General features: G+C 36.4%; 1 protein-coding gene and 1 pseudogene across 3 annotated transcripts in view; one reads left to right on the top strand and one right to left on the bottom strand.

Annotated features, from left to right (window-relative positions):
* The window catches only part of APOOL (apolipoprotein O like), a 108960-nt gene that overhangs the window by 54296 nt on the left and 33485 nt on the right, over positions 1 to 21179 (bottom strand). For 2 of the 3 annotated variants that reach the window (XM_019439596.2, XM_019439595.2), the window contains exon 2: positions 17824 to 17928. The exons of the other annotated variant lie outside the window; for it this stretch is intronic. In XM_019439596.2, coding sequence (XP_019295141.1) covers positions 17824 to 17928 — 105 coding nt within the window. The remainder of the gene's footprint in view (positions 1 to 17823; positions 17929 to 21179) is intronic. 3 annotated transcript variants of the gene reach the window in all.
* Positions 7460 to 8456, top strand: LOC109261070 (vacuolar protein sorting-associated protein 72 homolog; annotated as a pseudogene).

Genomic DNA, 21179 nt, shown 5'->3' on the forward strand with positions numbered 1-21179 from the left:
GATCTGTGCCATGCCAGGTCCCTAAAATTTGCAGTTCTGAAACACAGTTGCACACCTGAGATAAAACAAGAGAACTGGGCTGCTAGGAATCAAGACAACTTCGACATTGACAGGATAAAGGTAGTAATCTGACAGAAACCTGGGACACAAGATGAGAGATTGTTCACTCTTCTGTGAGCGATTCCTGCACAGTGGCAGACGTGAACTCCTTTATCCAGGTAAGAGGGCAGGCTGACGCCATTTTTCAAACTTCACATGAGCATGGACAGACTTTATCAAGCGGCACAGAGCACACAGAGGAGGTTTGAGCCTCTTAAAACAAGCTCCACACCACTGTGCTGTGCAGGTGCCTTTTTACTGGGGAAAGTGTGATTGAGAGCCAGAGCAGTAGCAGGTATCTCTTCCAGAAGACCAGCACAAAACCCCCACACAACAGGTACACTGACCACAGAGTGCTGCAAAGTTCAGCTGTAGTGGAAATAGGACCAGAAAAACTTTCCTAACACACAAAAGACAGAGTCTTAGACAAAATTCCAAGACAGAGGAATTCATCCCAAAAGAAAAAACAAGAGGAGGTTGAGGTCCTGGTGGTAATCAAAATAGATATAAGTAATATGCCTAAACCAGAATTTAAAACAACATAAGAATACTGGCTGGTCCTGAAAAAAGCATAGCAATAGAGACTATTACCTAAAAGATGACAGACCTAAAAACTAGCCAGGCCAAAATAAAAAATGCTGTCACTGAGATGCAAAACCAACTGAGAGTAATGACAACAAGGATGGAAGAAGTAGACGGAGGAATAAGTGACACAGAGAATGAAATTATGGAAAAATGAAGCTGAAAAGAGGGAAAGAAAAATATTGGATCATGAATAGACTTAAGAAAATCAGTGACTCCATAAAGCATAATAGCGTTCACATTATAAGAGTCCCACAAGAAGAAGAGAGAGAAAAAAGGGCAGAAAGTTTATTTGACCAAATTATACCTGAAAACTTTCCTAATCAGGGGAAAGAAACATAACTCTGAATCCAGGAGGCACAAGAACTCCCATCAAAATAAACAAAAGCTGGCCAACAACAAGACACACTGTAGGTAAAATTTGTAAAATACAGAGATAAGGAAAGAATCATGAAAGCAGCAAGGGAAAAGAAATCCCTAACTTACAAGGAAAGACACATCAGGTTAGCAGCAGATCTCCCCACAGAAACCTGGCAGGCCAGAAGGCAGTGGCATAATATATATATATATATATATATATATATATATATATATATATATATATATATATATATATATTGTGATGAAGGGGAAAAATTTGCAGCCAAGAATAATATAACCAGAAAGGTCGTCATTCAGAATAGGAGACATAAAGAGGTACCCAGACAAACAAAAACTAAAAGAATTCATGACCACTACACCAGCCCTACAGGAAATACTGAAAGAAATCTTTTGAGTGGTAAAGAAAGACCAAAAATAACAAAGACTAGAAAGGAACAGAGAAAATTTCCAGAACCAACCACTTCTCAAATAATACAATAGCATTATATTCATATCTATCCATAATCACTCTGAATCTAAATGAACTAAATGCTCCAATCAAAAGATATAGGATATCAAAATGGATTAAAAAAAAAAAAAAAACATGTATATGCTGTCTGTAAGAGACTCATTTTAGACCTAAACAAACTTACAGATTAAAAGTGATGGGATGAAAAACCATCTCTCATGCTAACAAACATCAAAATATAGCCAAACTAGCCACACTTAAAACTACATTTTAAACCAAAGACTATAACAAGAGATAAATAATGGAACTATGTCATAATAAAGGGAATTATACAACAGGAAGATCAAACAATCATAAATATTTCTGCCCCAAACTTGAAAGCACCCATATATCTATATATATAAATTAATAACAAACATAAACTGGGACACCTGGGTGGCTCAGTCAGTTAAGCGTCCAACTCTTGATTTCGGCTCAGGGCATGATCTCACAGTTCATGAGATCAAGCCCCACATTGGGCTCTGCACTGACAGCGAGGAGCCTACTTGGAATCATCTCTCTCCCTCTCTCTCCACCCTTCCCTCGCTCTCTCTCTCTCACAGTAAATAAACATTAAAAAAATAACAAACATAAAGAAACTCATTGATAATAACACAATCATAGTAGTGGATTTCAACACCCCACTTAGATCAATGGACAGCTCATCTAGGCAGAAAACCAACAAGGAAACCATGGCTTCAAATGACACACTGGACTAGATGGATTTAACATATACAATCAGAACATTTCACCCTAAAGCATTAGAACACACATTCTCTTCAAATGCACATGTGACAGTCTCCAGAATAGATCATATACTGGGTCACAAATCAGCCTTCAACAAGTAGAAAAAGATTGAAATAATACCATGTATATTTTCAGACCACAATGCTATGACACTTGAAGTCAACCACAAGAAAAAATGTAGAAAAGACCATACATACATGGAGATTAAAGAAATCCTTGTAAAGAATGAATGGGTTAACCAGGAAATCAAAGACGATATAAAAAAAAAAACTTAGAGACAAATGAGAATGAAAACATAACAGGCTGGAACCTTTGGGATGCAGCAAATGTGGTCATAAGAGGGAAGTATATAACAATATAGGCCTACATCAAGAAAATAACATTCAAATTCACAACCTAAACTTATACCTAAACGAGCTAGAAAAAGATAAGCAAATAAAGCCTAAAGCCATCACAAGAAGGTAAATAATAAAGATTAGAGAGCACAAGTAAACAGTATAGAAACAAATAAAAAAACCTACAACAAACCATCAAAACTAAGAGGTGGTTCTCTGAAAGAATTAATAAAATTGATAAACCCCTAGACAAACTTATCAAAAAGAAAAGAGAAAGGACCCAATAAATAAAATTACAAATGAAATAGGAGTGATCACAGCCAACACAACAGAAATGCAAACAATTAAAAGAGAGTATTATGAAAAATTGTAAGGGAATCCAGGCAATCTTTAAGAAATGGACAAATTCCTAGAAACATACAAACTACCAAAACTGAAACAAGAAATAGAAAACCTGAACAAAAACATAAGCAGCAAAGAAACTGAGTCAGTAATCAAAAATCACACAACAAACAAAAGCCCAGGGCCAGGTGGCTTTGAGGGGAATTCTACCACATGTTAAAAGAAGAGTTAAAACTTGTTCTTCTCAAAGTGTTCCAAAAATAGAAATGGAAGGAAAAGTCCAAATTCATTCTATCAAGTCAGCATTACCTTGATTCCAAAATGAGACAAAGACCTCACTAAAAACGAGAATTAAAAGCCAATATCCCTGATGAACATGAATGCAAAAATTCTCAACAAGATTCCAGTAAATTGAATCCGATAGTACATTAAAAAAAATTATATTCACCACAATCAAATGGGATTTATATCTGGGCTGCAGGGCAGTTTCAGTTTTTGCAAATCAAACAACATAATACACTACATTAATAAAAGGAAGGGTAAGAACCATATGATCCTCTCAATAGGTGCAGAAAAAGCATTTGACAAAATACAGCATCCATTCTTGATAAAAAACCCTCAACCAAGTAGTTGTAGATGGAACATAACTCGGCATCATAAAAATCATATACTACAGACCCACAACTAATATTATTGTCATTGGGAAAAACATAGCATTCAGGAACAAGAAAGGGATGTCTACTCTCACCATTACTATTTAACATAGTACAGGAAGGCTTAGCCTCAGGAATCAAAAACAAAAAGAAAGAAAAAGCATCCAAATCAGTAAGAAACATGTCAAACTTCCACTACTTGCAGATGACATTATACTGTATGTAGAAAACCTGAAAAACTCTGCCAAAAAATTGCTAGAATGCATGAATTCAGCAAAGACATGGGATATAATATCAACATACAGAAATCTGTGGCAATTCTGTACACCAATAATAAAGCAGAAGAAAAAGGAATGTTTCCATTTACAATTGTACCAAAATCAATTAACAGACCTAGGAATAAACCTATCCAAAGAGGTAAAACATCTGTATTCAGAAAACTTATGAAAGAAACTGAAGAAGACAGAAAGAAATTGGAAAAAATTCCATGCTCCTATTTTAAAGAAAAAACGTTGTTAAAATGTCTATACTAGCCAAAGCAATCTACATGTTTAATGCAAACCCTATAACAATACCACCAGCACTTTCACAGAACTAGAAGAAACAATCCAAAAACTGATATGGAACCACAAAAGACTGCAAATAAATAGTCAAAGCAATCTTGAAAAAGAAAAACTGGAGGCATCACGATTCTGGATGTGAAACTATATTCCAAAGCTGTGGTGATCAAAACAGTATGGTACTAGAACAAAATAACAGTATGGAGTTTCCTCAAAAACCTAACAACAGAACTTCCCTACGATCCAGCAATGGCATTATTAGGTATTTACCCAAAGGATACAAAATACAGATATGAAGAGGTACATGCACCCCAATGTTTATTGGCAGCATTATCAACAATAGCCAAACTATGGAGAAAGTGCAAATATCCATTCACTGGTGAATGCATAAATCAGATGTGGTATATATATAAGGAATGGAATATTGCTCAGCCATCAAAAAGAATGAACTCTTGCCATTTGCAATGTCATGGATGGATCTAGAATGTATTATGCTAAGTGAATAAGTCAATCAGAGAAAGACAAATACCATATGATTTCACTGATATGTGCAATTTAAGAAACAAAACAGATGAACATTTGGGGAAAAGGGGGAGAAAGATAAGAGAGGGAAACAAACCAAAAAAGCCTATTAACGATAGAGAATAAACTGAGGGTTGATGGCAGGAGGTGAGTAGGAGATGGACTAGATGGGTGATGAGTATTAAGGAGAGCACTTGTGATGAGCCCTGGGTTTTGTATGTAAGTGATCAATCACTGAATTCTACTCCTGAAACCAATACACCAATATTGTACTGTACATTAACTAAAATTTAAATTAAAAACAAAACAAAAAAAGTAACCCAGACTCTTAAATACAGAGAAGAAACTGGTAGTTGCCAGGGAAATTAACGAGGGTGGGTAATGGGTGAAATAGATAAAGGGAATTAAGCATACACTTATCTTGATAAGTACAGAGAAATGTATAGAATTGTTCAATCACTATATTGTAAACCTAAAACTATAATACTGTATGTTAATTATACTTGAATTAAAAAAATTACAAATGCCAATAATCCAACTAAAGCAAGATCAATCTCACTTAGAACTGAAATGCAAACAAGCAAACAAAGTCTCAGAAGCATAGAGCAGAATAGTGGTCACCAGAGGTGGGTGGAGGAGGAAATGTGGAGGTTGCCAAAGAGTAAAGTTTCAGTTATTAAAGAATAAGTTCTAGAAATATAGTTAGTGTATGGTGACTATAGTTAACTATATTGTATTGTATACTTGAAATTCGTATTGTATACTTGAAATTTGTTAAGAGGGTAGATCTTAAGTGTTTTCCTTTCCAAACATACACAAAAGAAAATGTGCATATACATATATATATGTGTATATACATATATATATGTATACATACATACATATAATTCCTATTTGTCAGATATAAAGTTGAGAAAAAAAAATTTCAACTCTACTGTGAGAATTCTGTTTCCACTGAAGGAAGAACATTCTTACTATAGATTAGAAGCCTTACTATAGATTACTATAGGGCTTCAATGGGACTTACTGTATAAATACAACTTGTTTGTACTCAGAAAGTCTAATTAGATTAAGTAAGCTATAAAGCCACAAAAAAAAAAAACCACATTTAAATTAAATTGAACCAAAGTAACTAGAACCCTCAAATTAATATTTCTTCTCTGTTATTTTTTTGGTAAAAACAAGCCAATGATAGTAAGTCAAACTCATATCACAGAAATATTTAATAAAGTAACATGCAATGATATCTATGGCTGATTGTATACACACAGCACAGTTGTATCATTTTACAGACCTGAATAATGCAAATTTCATGGTTTAAAGAAATGATTACCCCCTGGCTCTGCAGTTTCCTAATAGACAAATTTAATTATATTCACCAGATGGTACTTAATAAGATAGGAGTATACTGAAACCTTTTAAAAAGATGTTTAACCAACAAGAATTGAACTATAAAAGGATTTTCGAGTTAACCACAAATTTACCAGAAGATTCAATTAACCAGAACACCTCAATCATAATGTTTTGGTTTAGTAGAGGCTTTATTGTAAATAAAGAGGCAAAACTCACTTTACCTGGAAATATTGCATGCAAATCACATTTTCATTCCTTCATAATTCTAAGTTCTTCAAATACTGGATCCCATCTTTGGGAATATTTTCTAGTACCTAGCTGGCAACCAACTTAGATAAGTAATTCAATTAAATTCTATTTTAAATGTACTGTGAAATACAATAAATACCAAGGAATTGAATTCTGTGTAGTCTATAATAAAGAGCACAAAGTTACTTGAAAATTAAGTAGTATGTAAATTCAACTATTTGGGACAAATGCTACTTACCCTCCTACCTAGATTTTCAGCTTTCAAAGATGAGTGTCAAAGTAAGCTAAAAAAATCATCATCTCTCTAAGATTAATAAAAAAGAGAAAGAACACTAATAGTTAACAAGTATGTAGAGAAGTGGGTCTATCCCAGACTGCTAATGAAAATTAATAAAACATTACCAGGTGCTTATAACAGTGCCTCTTATAACAGTGCCTCACACACATACAAGAGGAATTCAGGAAATATTTTTGATTAAATGAGTACTACCTTTATGCATTTCGATTTGGCACTGTATTGATATATATTTTTTAAATTTCTTTTAACATTTATTCATTTTTGAGAGAAAGAGACAGAGCACGAGTTGGGGAGGGGTAGAGAGAGAGGGAGACACAGAATCTGAAACAGGCTCCAGGCTCTGAGCTGACAGCACAGAGCCTGATGAGGGGCTCAAACTTACAAGCCATGAGATCATGATCTGAGCCAGAATCGGACACTTAACCTACTGAGCCACCCAGGCACCTCACTATATTGATATTTTTTATGCTTTCTGGCCTACAATTCCATTTCTAGAAATTTAAGTAAATATTGATAGATGAACATAAAGATTTGTGTACAGGGTATTTTATCAAAGTACTGATTATAATAGCAAAATAACTGGAAATATGCTAAGTTTCCAAAAAATTATGTAAACTGTAGTTTGATAATGGTACATTCATATATCCAATTATTTATGCCACCATTAAGAATTCTCTCCAATGTCATCCAACTAGTCAGTGGTGGAGTCAGAATTCAGATTCAAACTTACATATATTTCTCTAAGAATGTAGATAAATCTGAGGTGACTTAAGACTAGAAAAGATAAAAAGTACAATAGTGAACAGGGCACTGGGTGAGGGGTTGCTATTAGCACAGTCTCAGTAGGCAGTATGAGTTTGGCTAAGGGCCAGGTCCCCAGGAAGACGGCAGGGAACCAGCTTTCTGTGATCCTAGAGACAAGAGAGGAAGAGGGGTTCTATCAGACGACTTATGGGGGTTTCACAGAGGAATAAGGAGATAATGAGTATCAAGGGCACCAGTCAAACACAGAGGATTAGGTGGACTAGGACTCTGACATCAATGAAGGGGATGAACCATTCAGGGATAGAGAAGCAGAAGAGCCAAGAAGGAAGCTCTGAATAGTTACCAAAGCAATAAGGAGCCTCTCAAGAGCCTGAGGACTCGAAAGGTCAGCACTCCAGCTGGTAGCTCTCAGAAGGCCTGAGAAGACAAGGCACTACTGCCACTAGAACTAGAGGAAGATGGCTCTGACAGAATTCCATGCATCAGTCTACAGGTGAGCATACATTACAGACATTCCTTTGGGTACAGGGGAGAACAAGATCAGAGGAGTTCAACTTATGTACACTGGAGACATATGAACAGCTCGAGGCTGGCAAAAAGCAAGTACAGAAGAAGTGGAAGTGCCCTAGGCCCATAAACACCTATCATTCGGTGACAGTGCCACTTGTTGGGGAGCCAGGTCCTAAAGAAGAGAATGTGAATGTGGAAGGACTGGATACTGCTCCCATCGCTTCTGCACTGACTACCCATGACAGCCCTGAACCCATCATGCCTCCTGCTTGCTGCTCCCATACCTTCACCACTTTTAGTGATTATACATTCAAGGAATGATGTCCTCTAGGGTAGCTCCCAAAGGTCCCTGTTCCGGAGGTCTGCCCTGTGACCCATGACCCAACCCTGCACATGGACTGTGTCACAGACATCAGCTGTGCCACTGCTTGAGCCTTCAAGATTATCAAGTAGTAGAGCACTTCCCAGAGGCTGTCACCCACTGACTCAGTACTGGGCCCTGGCCCACCAGATCCCAAGCCCCTGGCTGGCTCTGGGACACAAGCCTACCACCAGAAAATTATAGTCAAATAAAGAGATGTTTAGTCCTTAGAAACTTCTTTCCTGCCCTGACTTGGGGCTCTTAATGTTCCCCCTCCTCTCCCTGCTTCTCCCCTTTGTCATCTCTGAACTTTTCCCAAAGTTCTCCTGGTTTTTTGGGGGGGATGAGCTTAGGAATCCCCCGGACTTACACCAATGGGTTAACAAGGCATAAAGAAATACAAAGTCATAACATGTTCACACACAAGTTTGGGTACACTAGATTGGCACCCCAAGAATAGGAGGGTGCAAAGGCAACCTGAGAATAGGGAGGCACAAAGGCACCAGGAACAGGGTGGTGCAAAGGCACCCCAAAAGAGAGACGGGGTGCAGAGCCCCCAGAATAGAGAGGGAGAGGCAAAGGCCTAAAATAGGAACGGGCACAAAGGTGCCCAATATATAGGTATATAAAGTAAACAAGATTAGATATTCAGGGTGGAAGCACCCCCAATTTAGTACTGTAGCAGAAAAGCTGCTTTCAGAAGAGGATAGGGCCAGGTTAGGTAAACTGGTAATTAGACTATGGACCCCTGCACTGCAGGCAAAGCAGCCCAGAGCAGAGATGGTTAACAAAAGGCGCCTTATTAACCCTGATGTTATTTCCCCTATCTGTCTCATCCACTAGGCTAGCTAAAATAAACAGAGATGCTGCCTCATATCCCCTGTAAAGAACCTTCCTCCCAACTGCCCGGTGCCCGGATTTTGTTTTGTATTAACCCAAACCCCTAACCATGAATATCTTCAAGAACCCCTTTCCCTCAAGTCCACAAGTTAATGTTCACAGATTCATTGTCCCTTTGTGCATGTCCATCGCCATGTTTGTAAGCCTTCTGATTCTAATAAAAACGGGACAAGGACACTTATTCGGGGCTCTTGTCTTTTCCCAGACATTATCCATCTCTCACTTTCAATCCTGCGTCCTGCTCTTTTGCTAGACAAGAGAGAACTCTAGACCCATAGTCTACGACAGTTTTATTTGTGTTTTTTAATCTAATAAAAGAGAAAGATCCCCTTAAAAAAAGTACAATGGCAAGGAGAAATCAATAACCACAATTAGATATGATAGACTGGATCAGTAAGATTTAAGTTAAACAGGCATAACTGTCCCTAGTCTACATGCATAAGTACAGATTGGAAAAAGACATAGCTTACCAGTAGCCCATGTAAAGAGGTTGAATTAATTTTAGAGAACTCCAACTTCACTATGTCATGGTTAAAGGTAAATTATAAGCAAGGTTGACTGTAGGGACACTTAAATATAAATATAAAAATGAATGTGTTCTTAGATAGTATAAATAGAAATATATTACCTAGAACAAGAGAAGTCAGAATCTGACTCTATTCTATAGTTGTCAAAATACATCTGTTAGAAAACACTAACTATGCTACATATTTTTGGCAAAGAATGATCATTATACACAAGAACTCCAATTTATGGTATATGAGGATTAAAGTTAATAATATACTTATCCAGTATGCAAAATTAGTTAAAGTATAACTGAAATATGCAGTGTTGTTTTATGCAAGAGGGATGAGAGTTTTTCTGTATAGCACCAACGGAAGAGCAGGAAAGCAAATGGATAGAAATTATTATGAGACAGGTTTGTGTTTGACGTAAGGAAAGACCTTAGGTAAAATGAGAGCTGCCAGAAAATGGATGGACTGCCTTAGGTTCTTTTATCCAGAGTTTCATTATTGTAAAAAATAAATGGCCACTCTGTGTGCCTATCATAGAGAGGATTACAGAACCATACAGAAGACTAAACTAGAAAATATCCAAGGTCACTTTCAAAACTGAGATCTTAATGAATTTCTTAAACAAAGGTTTGCAAATATCAGGTATGCTCACATAAATTTGTTGAGAAAAAAATCAAACTGCTTATAATTACTAAGCCCCTGTATATTGTTATTCATTAAGAAAAATTAGTAACTTTTTTTTTCCATTGAAGTTAGGATTTTAGATGCTTTATTTTTATTCCAACTTTTATTTAAATCTTAGTTACTTACATACAGTGTAATACTGGTTGCAGGAGTAGAATTTAGTGATTTGTAACATACATATAACACATTGCTCTTCATAAAAAGTGCCCTCCTTAATACCCATCACCCATTTAGCCCATACCCCACCCACCTATCTCCATCAACCCTCAGTTGGTTCTCTATCATTAAGTCAAATGGTTTGTTTCCCTCCCTTTTCCCCCATGCTACATATTGATCTATTTTGTTTCCTAAATTCCACATATGAGTGACATCACATGCTATTTGTCTTTCTCTGATGGACTTATTACTGCTCAGCATAATACATTCTAGCTCCATCCATATACTTGCAAATAGCAAAATTTCATTCCTTTTGATGGCTAAGTAGTATTCCATCATATATATACAATTTCTTTATCCAGTCATCAGTCGATGGACACTTAGGCTCTTTCAATAGTTTGGCTATTGTTGATAATGTTATTAAAATCAGGGTGCATGTTGCCATGAATTAGTATTTTTGTATCTTTTGGATAAATACCTAGTAGTGCAATTTCTGGGTCATAGGGTAGGTTTTAACTTTTTGAGGAAATTCCATACTGTGGCTGAACCAATATGAATTCCTACCACAGTATAAGAGCGTTCCCCATTTGCCACAATCTTGCCAACATCTCGTTTCCCGTGTTGTTAATTTTAGCCATTGTGAAAGGTGTGAGGTGGTATCTTATTGTGGTTTTGACTGGTATTTCCCTGATGATGAATGATGACGATCTTTTCATATGACTGTTAGCCACCTGGAAGTCTTCTTTGGAGAAGTGTCTATTCATGTCTTTTGCACATTTCTTCACTGGATTGTTTTTTTTGGGTGTTGAGTTTGATAAGTACTTTATAGATTTTGCATACTAACCCTTTACCTGATAAGTCATTTGCAAACATCTTCCCCCATTCCATGGGCTGCCTTTTAGTTTTGTTGATTGTTTACTTCACTGTGAAGAAGCTTTTTATCTTGATGAGATCCCAATAGTTCATGTCTACTTTTGTTTACCTTTCTCCACTGACATGTTTAGTAAGATGCTCTGGCCAAGGTCAAAGAGGTGGCTGCCTGTGTTATCTCATCAGTTTGATGGTTTCCTGTCTCACATTTAGGTCTTTCATCCATTTAGAATTTATGTTTGTATATGGTGTAAGAAAGTGGTCATTTTCTGCCTGTCAATGCCCAGTTTTCCCAACACCATTTGTTGAAGAAACTGTCTTTTCCATCAGATATTCATTCCTGCTTTATCGAAGATTAGTTGACCATATAAATGTGGGTCCATTTCTGGATTTTCCATTCTGTTCCATTGATCTACATATCTAGTTTTGTGCCACTACCATACTGTCTTGATGACTACAGCTCTGTAATTCAGCTTGATGTCTGAAATTGTGGTGTCTCCAGCTTTGCTTTTTTTTCAGGACTGCTTTGGTTATTGAGTCTTTTATGGTTCCACGAAAATTTTAAGATTGTTCTAGCTCTGAGAATAATTCTGGTGTATTTTGATAGGGGTTGCAGTAAATGTTTAAGTTGTTTTGGTTATTATAGACATTTTAACAATATTTATTCTTCTAATCCATGAGCATGGAAAGTATACCATTTCTGTGTGTCCTCTTCAATTTCTTTCATAACTATTCTATAGTTTTCAGAGTACAGATCTTTTACCACTTTGAGTATGTTTTTTCCTAGGTCTATTATTGTTTTTACTGTAACTGTAAATGGGGTTATTCCTTCATTTCTTTTTCTGCTGCTTCATTATTGGTAAATAGAAATGCACCATATTTCTGTATGTGGATTTCTTTTCCTGCAACTTTGCTAAATTCATGTGTTAGTGATGGCAATTTTTTGGAGTATTTCAGGTTTTCTACATAGAGTATCATATCATTTGCAAACAGTGAAAGTTTGACTTCTTCCTTGCTGATTTGGATGCAATTTCTTTTTGTTGTCTGATTGCTGAGGCTAAGAGTTCCAGTACTATATTAAATAATAATGAGTGGACATCCATGTCTTGTTCCTGACCTTAGAGGAAAAGCTGTTTTTCCCCATTGGGGATGATATTAGCTGTGGGTCTTTCATATATAACTTTTATGATGATGAGGTAGGTTCAATCTATATCTACTTGGTTGAGGGTTTTTATCAAGAATGGATGCTGTATTTTGTCAAATGCTTTTTCTGCATCTATTGAATCATATGGTTCTTACCCTTTATTTTATTAATACAGTATATCACACTGTGTAGCCCAGGAATAAATCCCAGATGATCGTGGTGAATGATTCTTCTAATGTACTGTTGGGATTCAATTTGATAGTATCTTGTTGAGAAATGCTGCATCCATGTTCATCAGGGGTATTAGCCTGTAAATCTCCTTTTCAGCAGGGACTTTGTCTCATTTTGGAATCAGGGTAATGCTGACCTGGATAGAATGAGTTTTGACATTTTCCTCCTATTTTTTGGAATAGTTTGACAAAAACAGGTATTAACTCTTCCGTAAATGTCGGGTAGAATTACCCAGGGAAGCCATCTGGCCCTGGGCTTTTGTCTGCTGGGAGATTTTTTATTATGGATTCAATTTCTTTCCTGGCTGTGGATCTGTTCAAATTTTCTATTTCTTCCAACTTCAGTTTTTGTAGTTTGTTATGTTTCTAGGAATTTATCCATTTCTTCAGGGCTGCCCACTTTGTTGGCATATAATTTTTCATAATATCCTCATAATTACTTGTACTTCTGTGGTGTTTATTGTGATCTCTCCTCTTTCCTTCCTGATTTTATTTGGGTCCTTTCTCTTGTCTTTTTCATAAGTCTGGCTAGAGGTTTATCAATTTTATTTATTCTTTCAAAGAAGCAGCTCTTGGTTTCATTGATTTGTTCTACTGTTTTTGTTTCTATACCATTTATTTGTGCTCTAATCTTTATTGTATCTCTTCTGTTGGCTTTAGGCTTTATTTGATGTACCTTTTCTGGCTCCTTTAGGTGTAATGTTAGATTTCATATGAGACTTTTCTTGTTTCTTAAGGTAGTCCTGTATTGCAATATACTTGCTTCTTAGGATTGTCTTTGCTGCATCCCAAATGTTTTGGACTGTTGTTTTCATTTTCACTTGCTTCCATGTATCTTTATTTCATCTTCAATTTCCCAGTTAACCCATTCATTAATAGGATGTTATTTAATCTCTATGTATCTGTTGACTTTCCACATTTTTTTTGTGGTTGACTTCACGTTTCACAACATTGTGGTCTGAAAATATGCATGGTATTATTTCAATCTTTTTGTACTTTTTGTGGGCTGATTTGTGACCCAGTATGTGATCTATTCTGGAGAACATCCCATGTGCACTTGAAAAGAATGTACGTTCTGCTGCTTTAAGATGAAATGTTATGAATATATATATTAAATCCATCTAGTCCAGTATGTCATTCAAAGCCATTCCTTCCTTGTTGATTTTCTGCTTAGATGTTCTGTCCATTGATGTATAGGGGTGCCAAAGTCCCCTACTATTACTGTATTATTGAGTTTCTTTATATTTGCTATTAATTTATTTATATACTTATGTGCTCCAATGTTGGGGACATTATATTTAGAACTGTTAGATCTTGTCGGATACTCCTTTTTATGATGATATAGTGTACTTCTTCATCTCTTGTTACACTCTTTAGTTTAAAATCTAGTTTGTCTGGGGGCACCTGGGTGGCTCAGTCGGTTAAGCATCCAATTTCTGCTCAGGTAATGATCTCACGGTTCGTGGGTTCGAGCCATGTGTCATGCTCAGTGCTGACAGCTCAGAGCCTGGAGCCTGCTTCAGATTCTGTGTATCCCTCTCTCTGCCCCTTCCCCACTCATACTCTCTCAAAAATAAATGGACATTTTAAAAAATAATAAAAAAATAAAATAAAATCTAGTTTGTCTGATTTAAGTATTGGTACCATGCTTTTTTTGATGTCCAATTGTGTGATAAATATTTCTCCATCCCCTCACTGTTAATCTGTAGGTGTTTTTAGGTCTAAAATGAGTCTCTTGTAGGAAGCATATACATGGGTTGTGTTTTTGGTTTTTAAGACTTTTTTTTAATATTCATTTATTTTTGAGAGAGAAAGTGTGGGAGAAGGGCAGGGAGAGGGGCAGAGAGAATCCCAAGCAGGCTCCATGCTGTCATCAAAAAGCCAAACACAGGGCTCGAACTCAAAACCATGAGATCATGACCTGAGCTGAAATCAAGAGTCAAACGCTTAACCTACCGAGTCACCCAGGCACCCCTGCGTTTTTTTTTTTTTATATCTGTTCTGATACTCTATGTGTTTTGATAAGAGCATTTAGTCCATTTATACTCAGAGTAATTATTGATAGATATGAATTTAGTGCCATTGTGTTACCTGAAATTGGTGTTTTTGACGATGTTCTCTGTTCTTTTGTAGTGGTTGCTGCTTTTGGTTTTTTATCCCCCCCACCAAAAGAGCCCCTTTAATATTTCTTATAGGACTTTTTTAGTGGTCACAAATTCCTTTTGTTTTTGTCTGGGAAACTCTATCTCTGCTTCTATTCTGAATGGCAGCCTGCCGGATAAAGTATTCTTGGCTGCATATTTTTCCCATTCAGCACACTGAATATATCATACTACTCCCTTCTGGCCTGCCAAGTTTCTCTACAAAGATATGTTGGGAACCTGATGTCTTTCTTTGTAGGTTAAGGACTTTTTCCCCTTGCTACTTTCAGGATTCTTTCCTTTCCTTATCTATGCATTTTGTGAATTTGACTATGATATATCTCGGTGATAGTCAGCTTTGTTGAATTAATCAGAGTTCTCTGTGTATCTTGGATTTTGATGCCTATTTACTTCCTCAGATTAGGGATGTTTTCAGCCAAAATTTGCTCAAATAAAGCTTCTGCCCCTTTCTCTTTTTCTTCTTCTGAGATGCCTATGATACAAATATTATTATGCTTTAAGGAGGTATTGAGTTCTATATATATTTGTAAGCCAATACCTTTCTTTCCCTCTTTATTTTGGCTTCAGTTTCTTCCCATAATTTTATCTTCTATATCACTTATTGGTTCCTCTGCTTCATCCATCCTCAATGTCTGCATATATTTGGCTTTGCATCTTGGTTACAGCATTTTTTTATTTCAGCCTGAGTAGTTTTTAGTTCTTTTATCTCTGCAGTAAGGAATTCACTAGTGTCTTCTATTATTTTTTCAATCCCAGCTAGTGTCCTTATGATTATTGTTTTAAAGTTTGGTTCAGACATCTTACTTGTATCTATATTGATTAAATACCTGGCTGTGACTTCCTGTTCTTTCTCTTGGGGTGAATTCCTCCATCTTGTCATTTTTGTCTGGATCACTGCTTTTTTGTATGATTGTTAAAAAAGCCTATTATAGGGACACCTGAGTGGCTCAGTTGGTTAAACATCCGACTTCAGCTCAGGTCATGGTCTCATGGTTCTTGTATTCGAGCCCCATCATTGGGCTCTGTGCTGACAGCTCAGAGCCTGGAGACTGCTTTGGGTTCCATGCCTCCCTCTCTCTCTGCCCCTCCCCCACTCGTGCTCTGTCTACATCTCTCAAAAATAAATTAAAACATTAAAATTTTTTTAAAAAAAGAAGCTACGTCCTAGGTGTGTTTTGGTCTGCTTGTTAAAAGAAGCTAGATCCAAAAAAGGTAAAATAATAAAATTAAATTAAAATTTTTTTTAAATAAATTAAATAAATTATTCTGTATCCCATACAAAAAGATTAATAAAAGCAAAGGAAGTTAGATCCTATTTCCCCTAGGGCTTAAGCTTTGTAGCACTTTATGATCACTAGAGTTGGTACACACAAGGGGTTTGTGCTGGTTGTCTGGGGATGGGGATGGGGCCCAGATTCTCAGGCAGACTTGTCCTAGGAGAGATTTACCTGCACTTTTTCCTTACCTCTGAGGAAGCCCTCAGAGAAGAGGAAATGATCACCACTCCTGTATCCCAGGCTTCTCTCAGATCACTGCCTTCACCCTGCCTGCATCTGAGCTGTCTGCCTGCAAGCTGGCACAGCACTCCTGTGTTTTATCTCAGGCATGCAGCTGTTTTTCAAAACTCCAAATCCAAGAGATCCTAGTGACACAGACCTGTGCAGATCCTCTGGGGGAGGGTCTCACTGCACTGTGGCAGGACATCAGCTTGTCCCAGAAAACAGTCACATGACTGCATAGCAGCTCTGAGTTTATAGTAAAGAGAAGCAAGAAGCCCACACAAAGGCTTGCCACACTCACCTGGCATCCCTGTTTCTATGTTAGTGAACAGGGACACTCAATGGTGCCTGCCATGGCTTTTGTCCCTGGAGAGGCCATGCCACCTCTCCCAAATGCACTACAATAAAGGCAAGTGCTTCTCCTTGTGCAACCCTGGGGATCCTCAGGCCACCCTTCCTGCTCCTGGTTTTTTGCCCTCCTTCCCCACCAGAGCACTGCTAAGCCCACCAGAGGACACTGGCAATGGGACAGACCTCCAAGACTTCAGACTCTGCACTCCATTGCTTACAAAAACTTATGGTATTTAGCCTCTCTCCTTTTCCAAGTCAGTGGGTTTTGGCAAGAGGTTTTTGTCATGCAATCATTTGTGCGTGTTTTCACTCTTTCTCTCTCTGTCGCTCTCTCTCTTCACATTCTCCCTCATTCTCACTCCTCTGTCATGATCAGGGCTCCCTCCCCTCCTCAATGCCCACAGCTCTTTTATCCTCCAAATCAACTCTCTGCAATTCCTACCTTCCATAATGTGGCAGTTTTTCTTATCTCTAGTTGTGCAGTTTGTTCGCTCAGGCCTCCGATCTATTTCTTGGGTGATTAGAATGATTTGATATTTATCTAGCTGTTTTCAAGGGACAAGGCAAGCCTGGGTCACCCTACTCCTCCACTATCTGAATCTCCTCCTAGATGTTTGATTTAAATATAATAAATACAGTATTTATTTTGATACACCCTATAACTATTTCTTTCAACTTCCTTTTTATATTTTTTAATGTATATTTATTTTTGAGAGAGAAAGAGAGAAAGAGAGAGAGAGAGAGAGAGAGGGAGAGAAAGAGAGAGTCAGCAGGCAAGGGGAAGAGAGAGAGGGAGACACAGAATCTAAAGCAGGCTCCAGACTCCAAGCTGTCAGCACAGAGCCCGATGTGGGGCTTGAACTCATGAACTGCGAAATCATGACCTGAGCCAAAGTCAGATGCTTAACTGACTAAGCCACCTAGGTGCCCCTCTTTCAACTTCTAAAACGTGCTTAACATTTTCATTAAAGATATATTTTTGATGAATGGATATAACTCAAAAAAAACACTCATGGCTTTTGCATATTTATGTTATACAAAATTCACAAACTTTTGTAGGCAAATTACCTGCTCTGGTTTTACTAGATGCTTTTTCAATTCTTCTTCTTTGGCTGCATGTACACTTATAGATGCACACATCAGACCTGCAGGTATGGTTATCAGTTTTCCCATCTGAGAAAGATATATCAAAAACATATTTTTAATTGAAAACCTCCTCATTTTCCATTTCCTGATAAATTTGGTATCCTAGAACACTAATGGGTTTCATTTGAAATAGTAAAAACTCAAGCACTCCAAATTGCTTCATACATTTTTAGAATATAATTCCTAAAATTCTCTTACCATACTAGATGGTAAAATATTATTTTTATTAATTTTTAAACTGTGTACTTCATGTAGAATATATCAATAAAATAATTATTAATAAGTGAATACAAAATTTGAGTGATGAAGTAGAAAAGATCATGGTATTCATTCAGTCTACAAATAAGTGTCAGACCATGCTCAGGAAATACTATCAGACCACACCCTCCATGCTTAGGATATTATCAGTAAAAAAAAAAAACACAAAGATTCTTGCTCTTATGGAGCTGACATTCTAGTGGAGCACAAACAGGCAATAAACACAATAAATAAATGATATATTACAAAATGATAAATTCTATGGAGAAAGTAAAAGACTAGGGTGATAAGGAGTACTAGGTGATTCAAGCTGTATCTTGAAATACAACTTATATTATTTATAAAAGTAATTTCTTACCATTACAAATCCTTTTTCCTAACTTCTCAACACATTGCTCTTTCTCTGTCTCGTGCTTAATCTAAAGCCAAAAGTGACCTCTGTTTCAGATATAGCTTGATTTGAAATAAGAATGCAGGAAAATCACTGGCTCTTAGAACAAAGTACTCCAGTGTTCATTCAGGCACCAAAATAATTCCTAAAGATTATGTGTTCAAGGCCAAATGAAAGGCTTTCCAGGGAACAAATACTGTTAAAGTTTTACATAGGAAAGGAGGTTTGATGAAATTGACAAAGGACATCCAGAGGAAAGAGGTCTCTTTTGATTACACACAAGTGAAACTGTACAAGAACTGGAACAAATACTAGCCAAAGAATTTTACGTGTTCTCTGATAACAGTAATAGTGTCTAAACTTCATTTCTAACACAGTTTTCAATATTTTCTGAGCAGAATAAGGGAAGCTACTGAAACTAGTTAGGCAACTTCTTGTTTGAGCCAGGCATAACTCTGATTTAGATTGAGACTCCAGAAACACAGGGTAAAATGAAGACTCAAAACTGATAAAGATTTGTTCACTGTTATTTTCCCTTCAAGCTTCCCTTTGGTACATATGCCAGCATCACAGAATAATTTATTTAGGCCTGCCTTCCCAAACGACATTACTTTTGATTTTTTACACTTGGTATCCACTAATGAAATAAGATTTCTACATCATATCTGTGTCATTTTTCAGCAAAAAAAAATATTAAAGCTGATGTAATCAATGATACTCTCTCCCATGCACCTGAGAAATCTTGTTAATATATCTGAAGTGATTAAAGAATGTCAATTCTTACACTTAAAAACTATTTTAAAACACCTGGTTAGACCTTATTCCTTAGATACAAAAAAACCCACCACTTTTGAAGTAAGTTAATACCTAAATATTTTTCAATACCCAAATCTTCTCAGAGTGTATTTATCTTACTTTACATAATACAGTAACATAGAACTATTTTATATAAACTATAAAATATGTTCATATTGTTTGATACTTATGATCTAGTGCTCCAGAGTCTAGATTAACTAAACTAGTGGCCTAAAAAGTTAATATATCTTGAAAAATGCCTACATAAATTTGCATTTACTACATTTTCTACTCAGTAGGGTAGGGCCAATCCACCTTTTATTTATGAGGCAGTGTGGTAAAATGGAAAAAACATGAGCTTAGGAGTTACACAGGCCTGGTTTTGAATTCCAGCTGTGGATCTGTCTAAATCTGGACAAGTTACTTAAGCTCTTAGAGTTATGCTGCACAATATGCTAACTATTAGCTACTTGTGATTATTTAAATTAAAATAAAGTAAGTAAAATGTTAAATTTATTTCCTTAGTCATATTAGCCCCATTTCACATGCTCAACAGTGTACTGTACAGCACAGATACACAGTAATTCCATCATCGAAGAAATTCCTACTGGACAGTACTATGCTCATGTCCCAGGTTATATATCTGAAAAACATGGGAATGCCTTTCTTTTTATGGTAATCATAAACATTATATGTATAATGTAAAACTGGTTTGTCTTTGGTAAATGGGCAATTAATTTTTGCTCCTCAATCTTTCCTCCCTGGACGAAGATGTTAAGTGGCTGTGCTTACACTTCATTTTTCTTCTTCCATGTATTTGATGTTTATCAGGCTCTGGTTGAGAAACATAATAACAATAAAATATAGCATATTTGTTGTCTCTAAACAAAAAAGGCCAAGATTTTGGTCCAAAGAAAATAGCACATTGGCATATTCAGGCTTTTCAAAAACAGGTTATACTGATGAAGAAGCGATCCCTACCCAAAGAGAGGCAGCTGACTGCATACCACAGTGAAAAATTTAGAATAGGAATTGGCAAACTACCGCTCTTGGCTAAATCTGGCCTGGTCTCTGAACTAAATTTTTTTATTAATATTTAAAGGTTTATGAAAATAAAAATAAACAAAAAACAAAGAAGGATATGTGGCCTTATGTTCTGTACAGTCTAAAAACTTACTAATCCTTTATAAAAAAAAAAGTCAATTCCTGATTTAGAAAATTAAACAAGATATTCAAAAAGTATTAGAGTTTGAGGGTAGTATGCAAACATACAAGCTAATAAAGCTGTTAAAGAGCATTAAAATTGAACAAAGCCAATCGTACTTTTCACAAGGTAAGACCTTGCATTAAAATTATTTGTAACTTCAAAATAATGATTTGTCAATTCAAAATTATAAATGACTTGTTTAAAATTAATGAGAGATAAAAACTGGCTTCCTCCAGAAGTTAACAGGTTTTAGGAAAAAATTCTATTGTAAAAGAGATTTACAAAAACCAAGACTGAAGATGAGCATCAGGATAACTCCCATATAAGACACAAACCTTCCAAACACTTCTGTAATCAAACTATAGTTGATTGTCATTATTTGCAGTAGTTGCATTTCACAAAGTAGCTGTGAACATTTATTTAAGGAATACTGAAACACTGCTCCTAGGGAAAATAAACACTTAATTTCTTGCAAGCCTCTGGTTATGATTTCATCAGCTGACCAATATGTAACCTTGATTTATATGTGTTTCCATTTAAATGTTTATTTATTTTTGAGAGAGACAGAGACAGAATGCGAGTGGGTTGGGGCAGAGAGAGAGGGAGGCACAGAATCCAAAGCAGGCT

The sequence above is a fragment of the Panthera pardus genome, unplaced genomic scaffold (assembly GCF_024362965.1).
Source record: "Panthera pardus isolate Hobbes unplaced genomic scaffold, ASM2436296v1 HiC_scaffold_27, whole genome shotgun sequence".
Taxonomy (NCBI): Eukaryota; Metazoa; Chordata; class Mammalia; order Carnivora; family Felidae; genus Panthera; species Panthera pardus.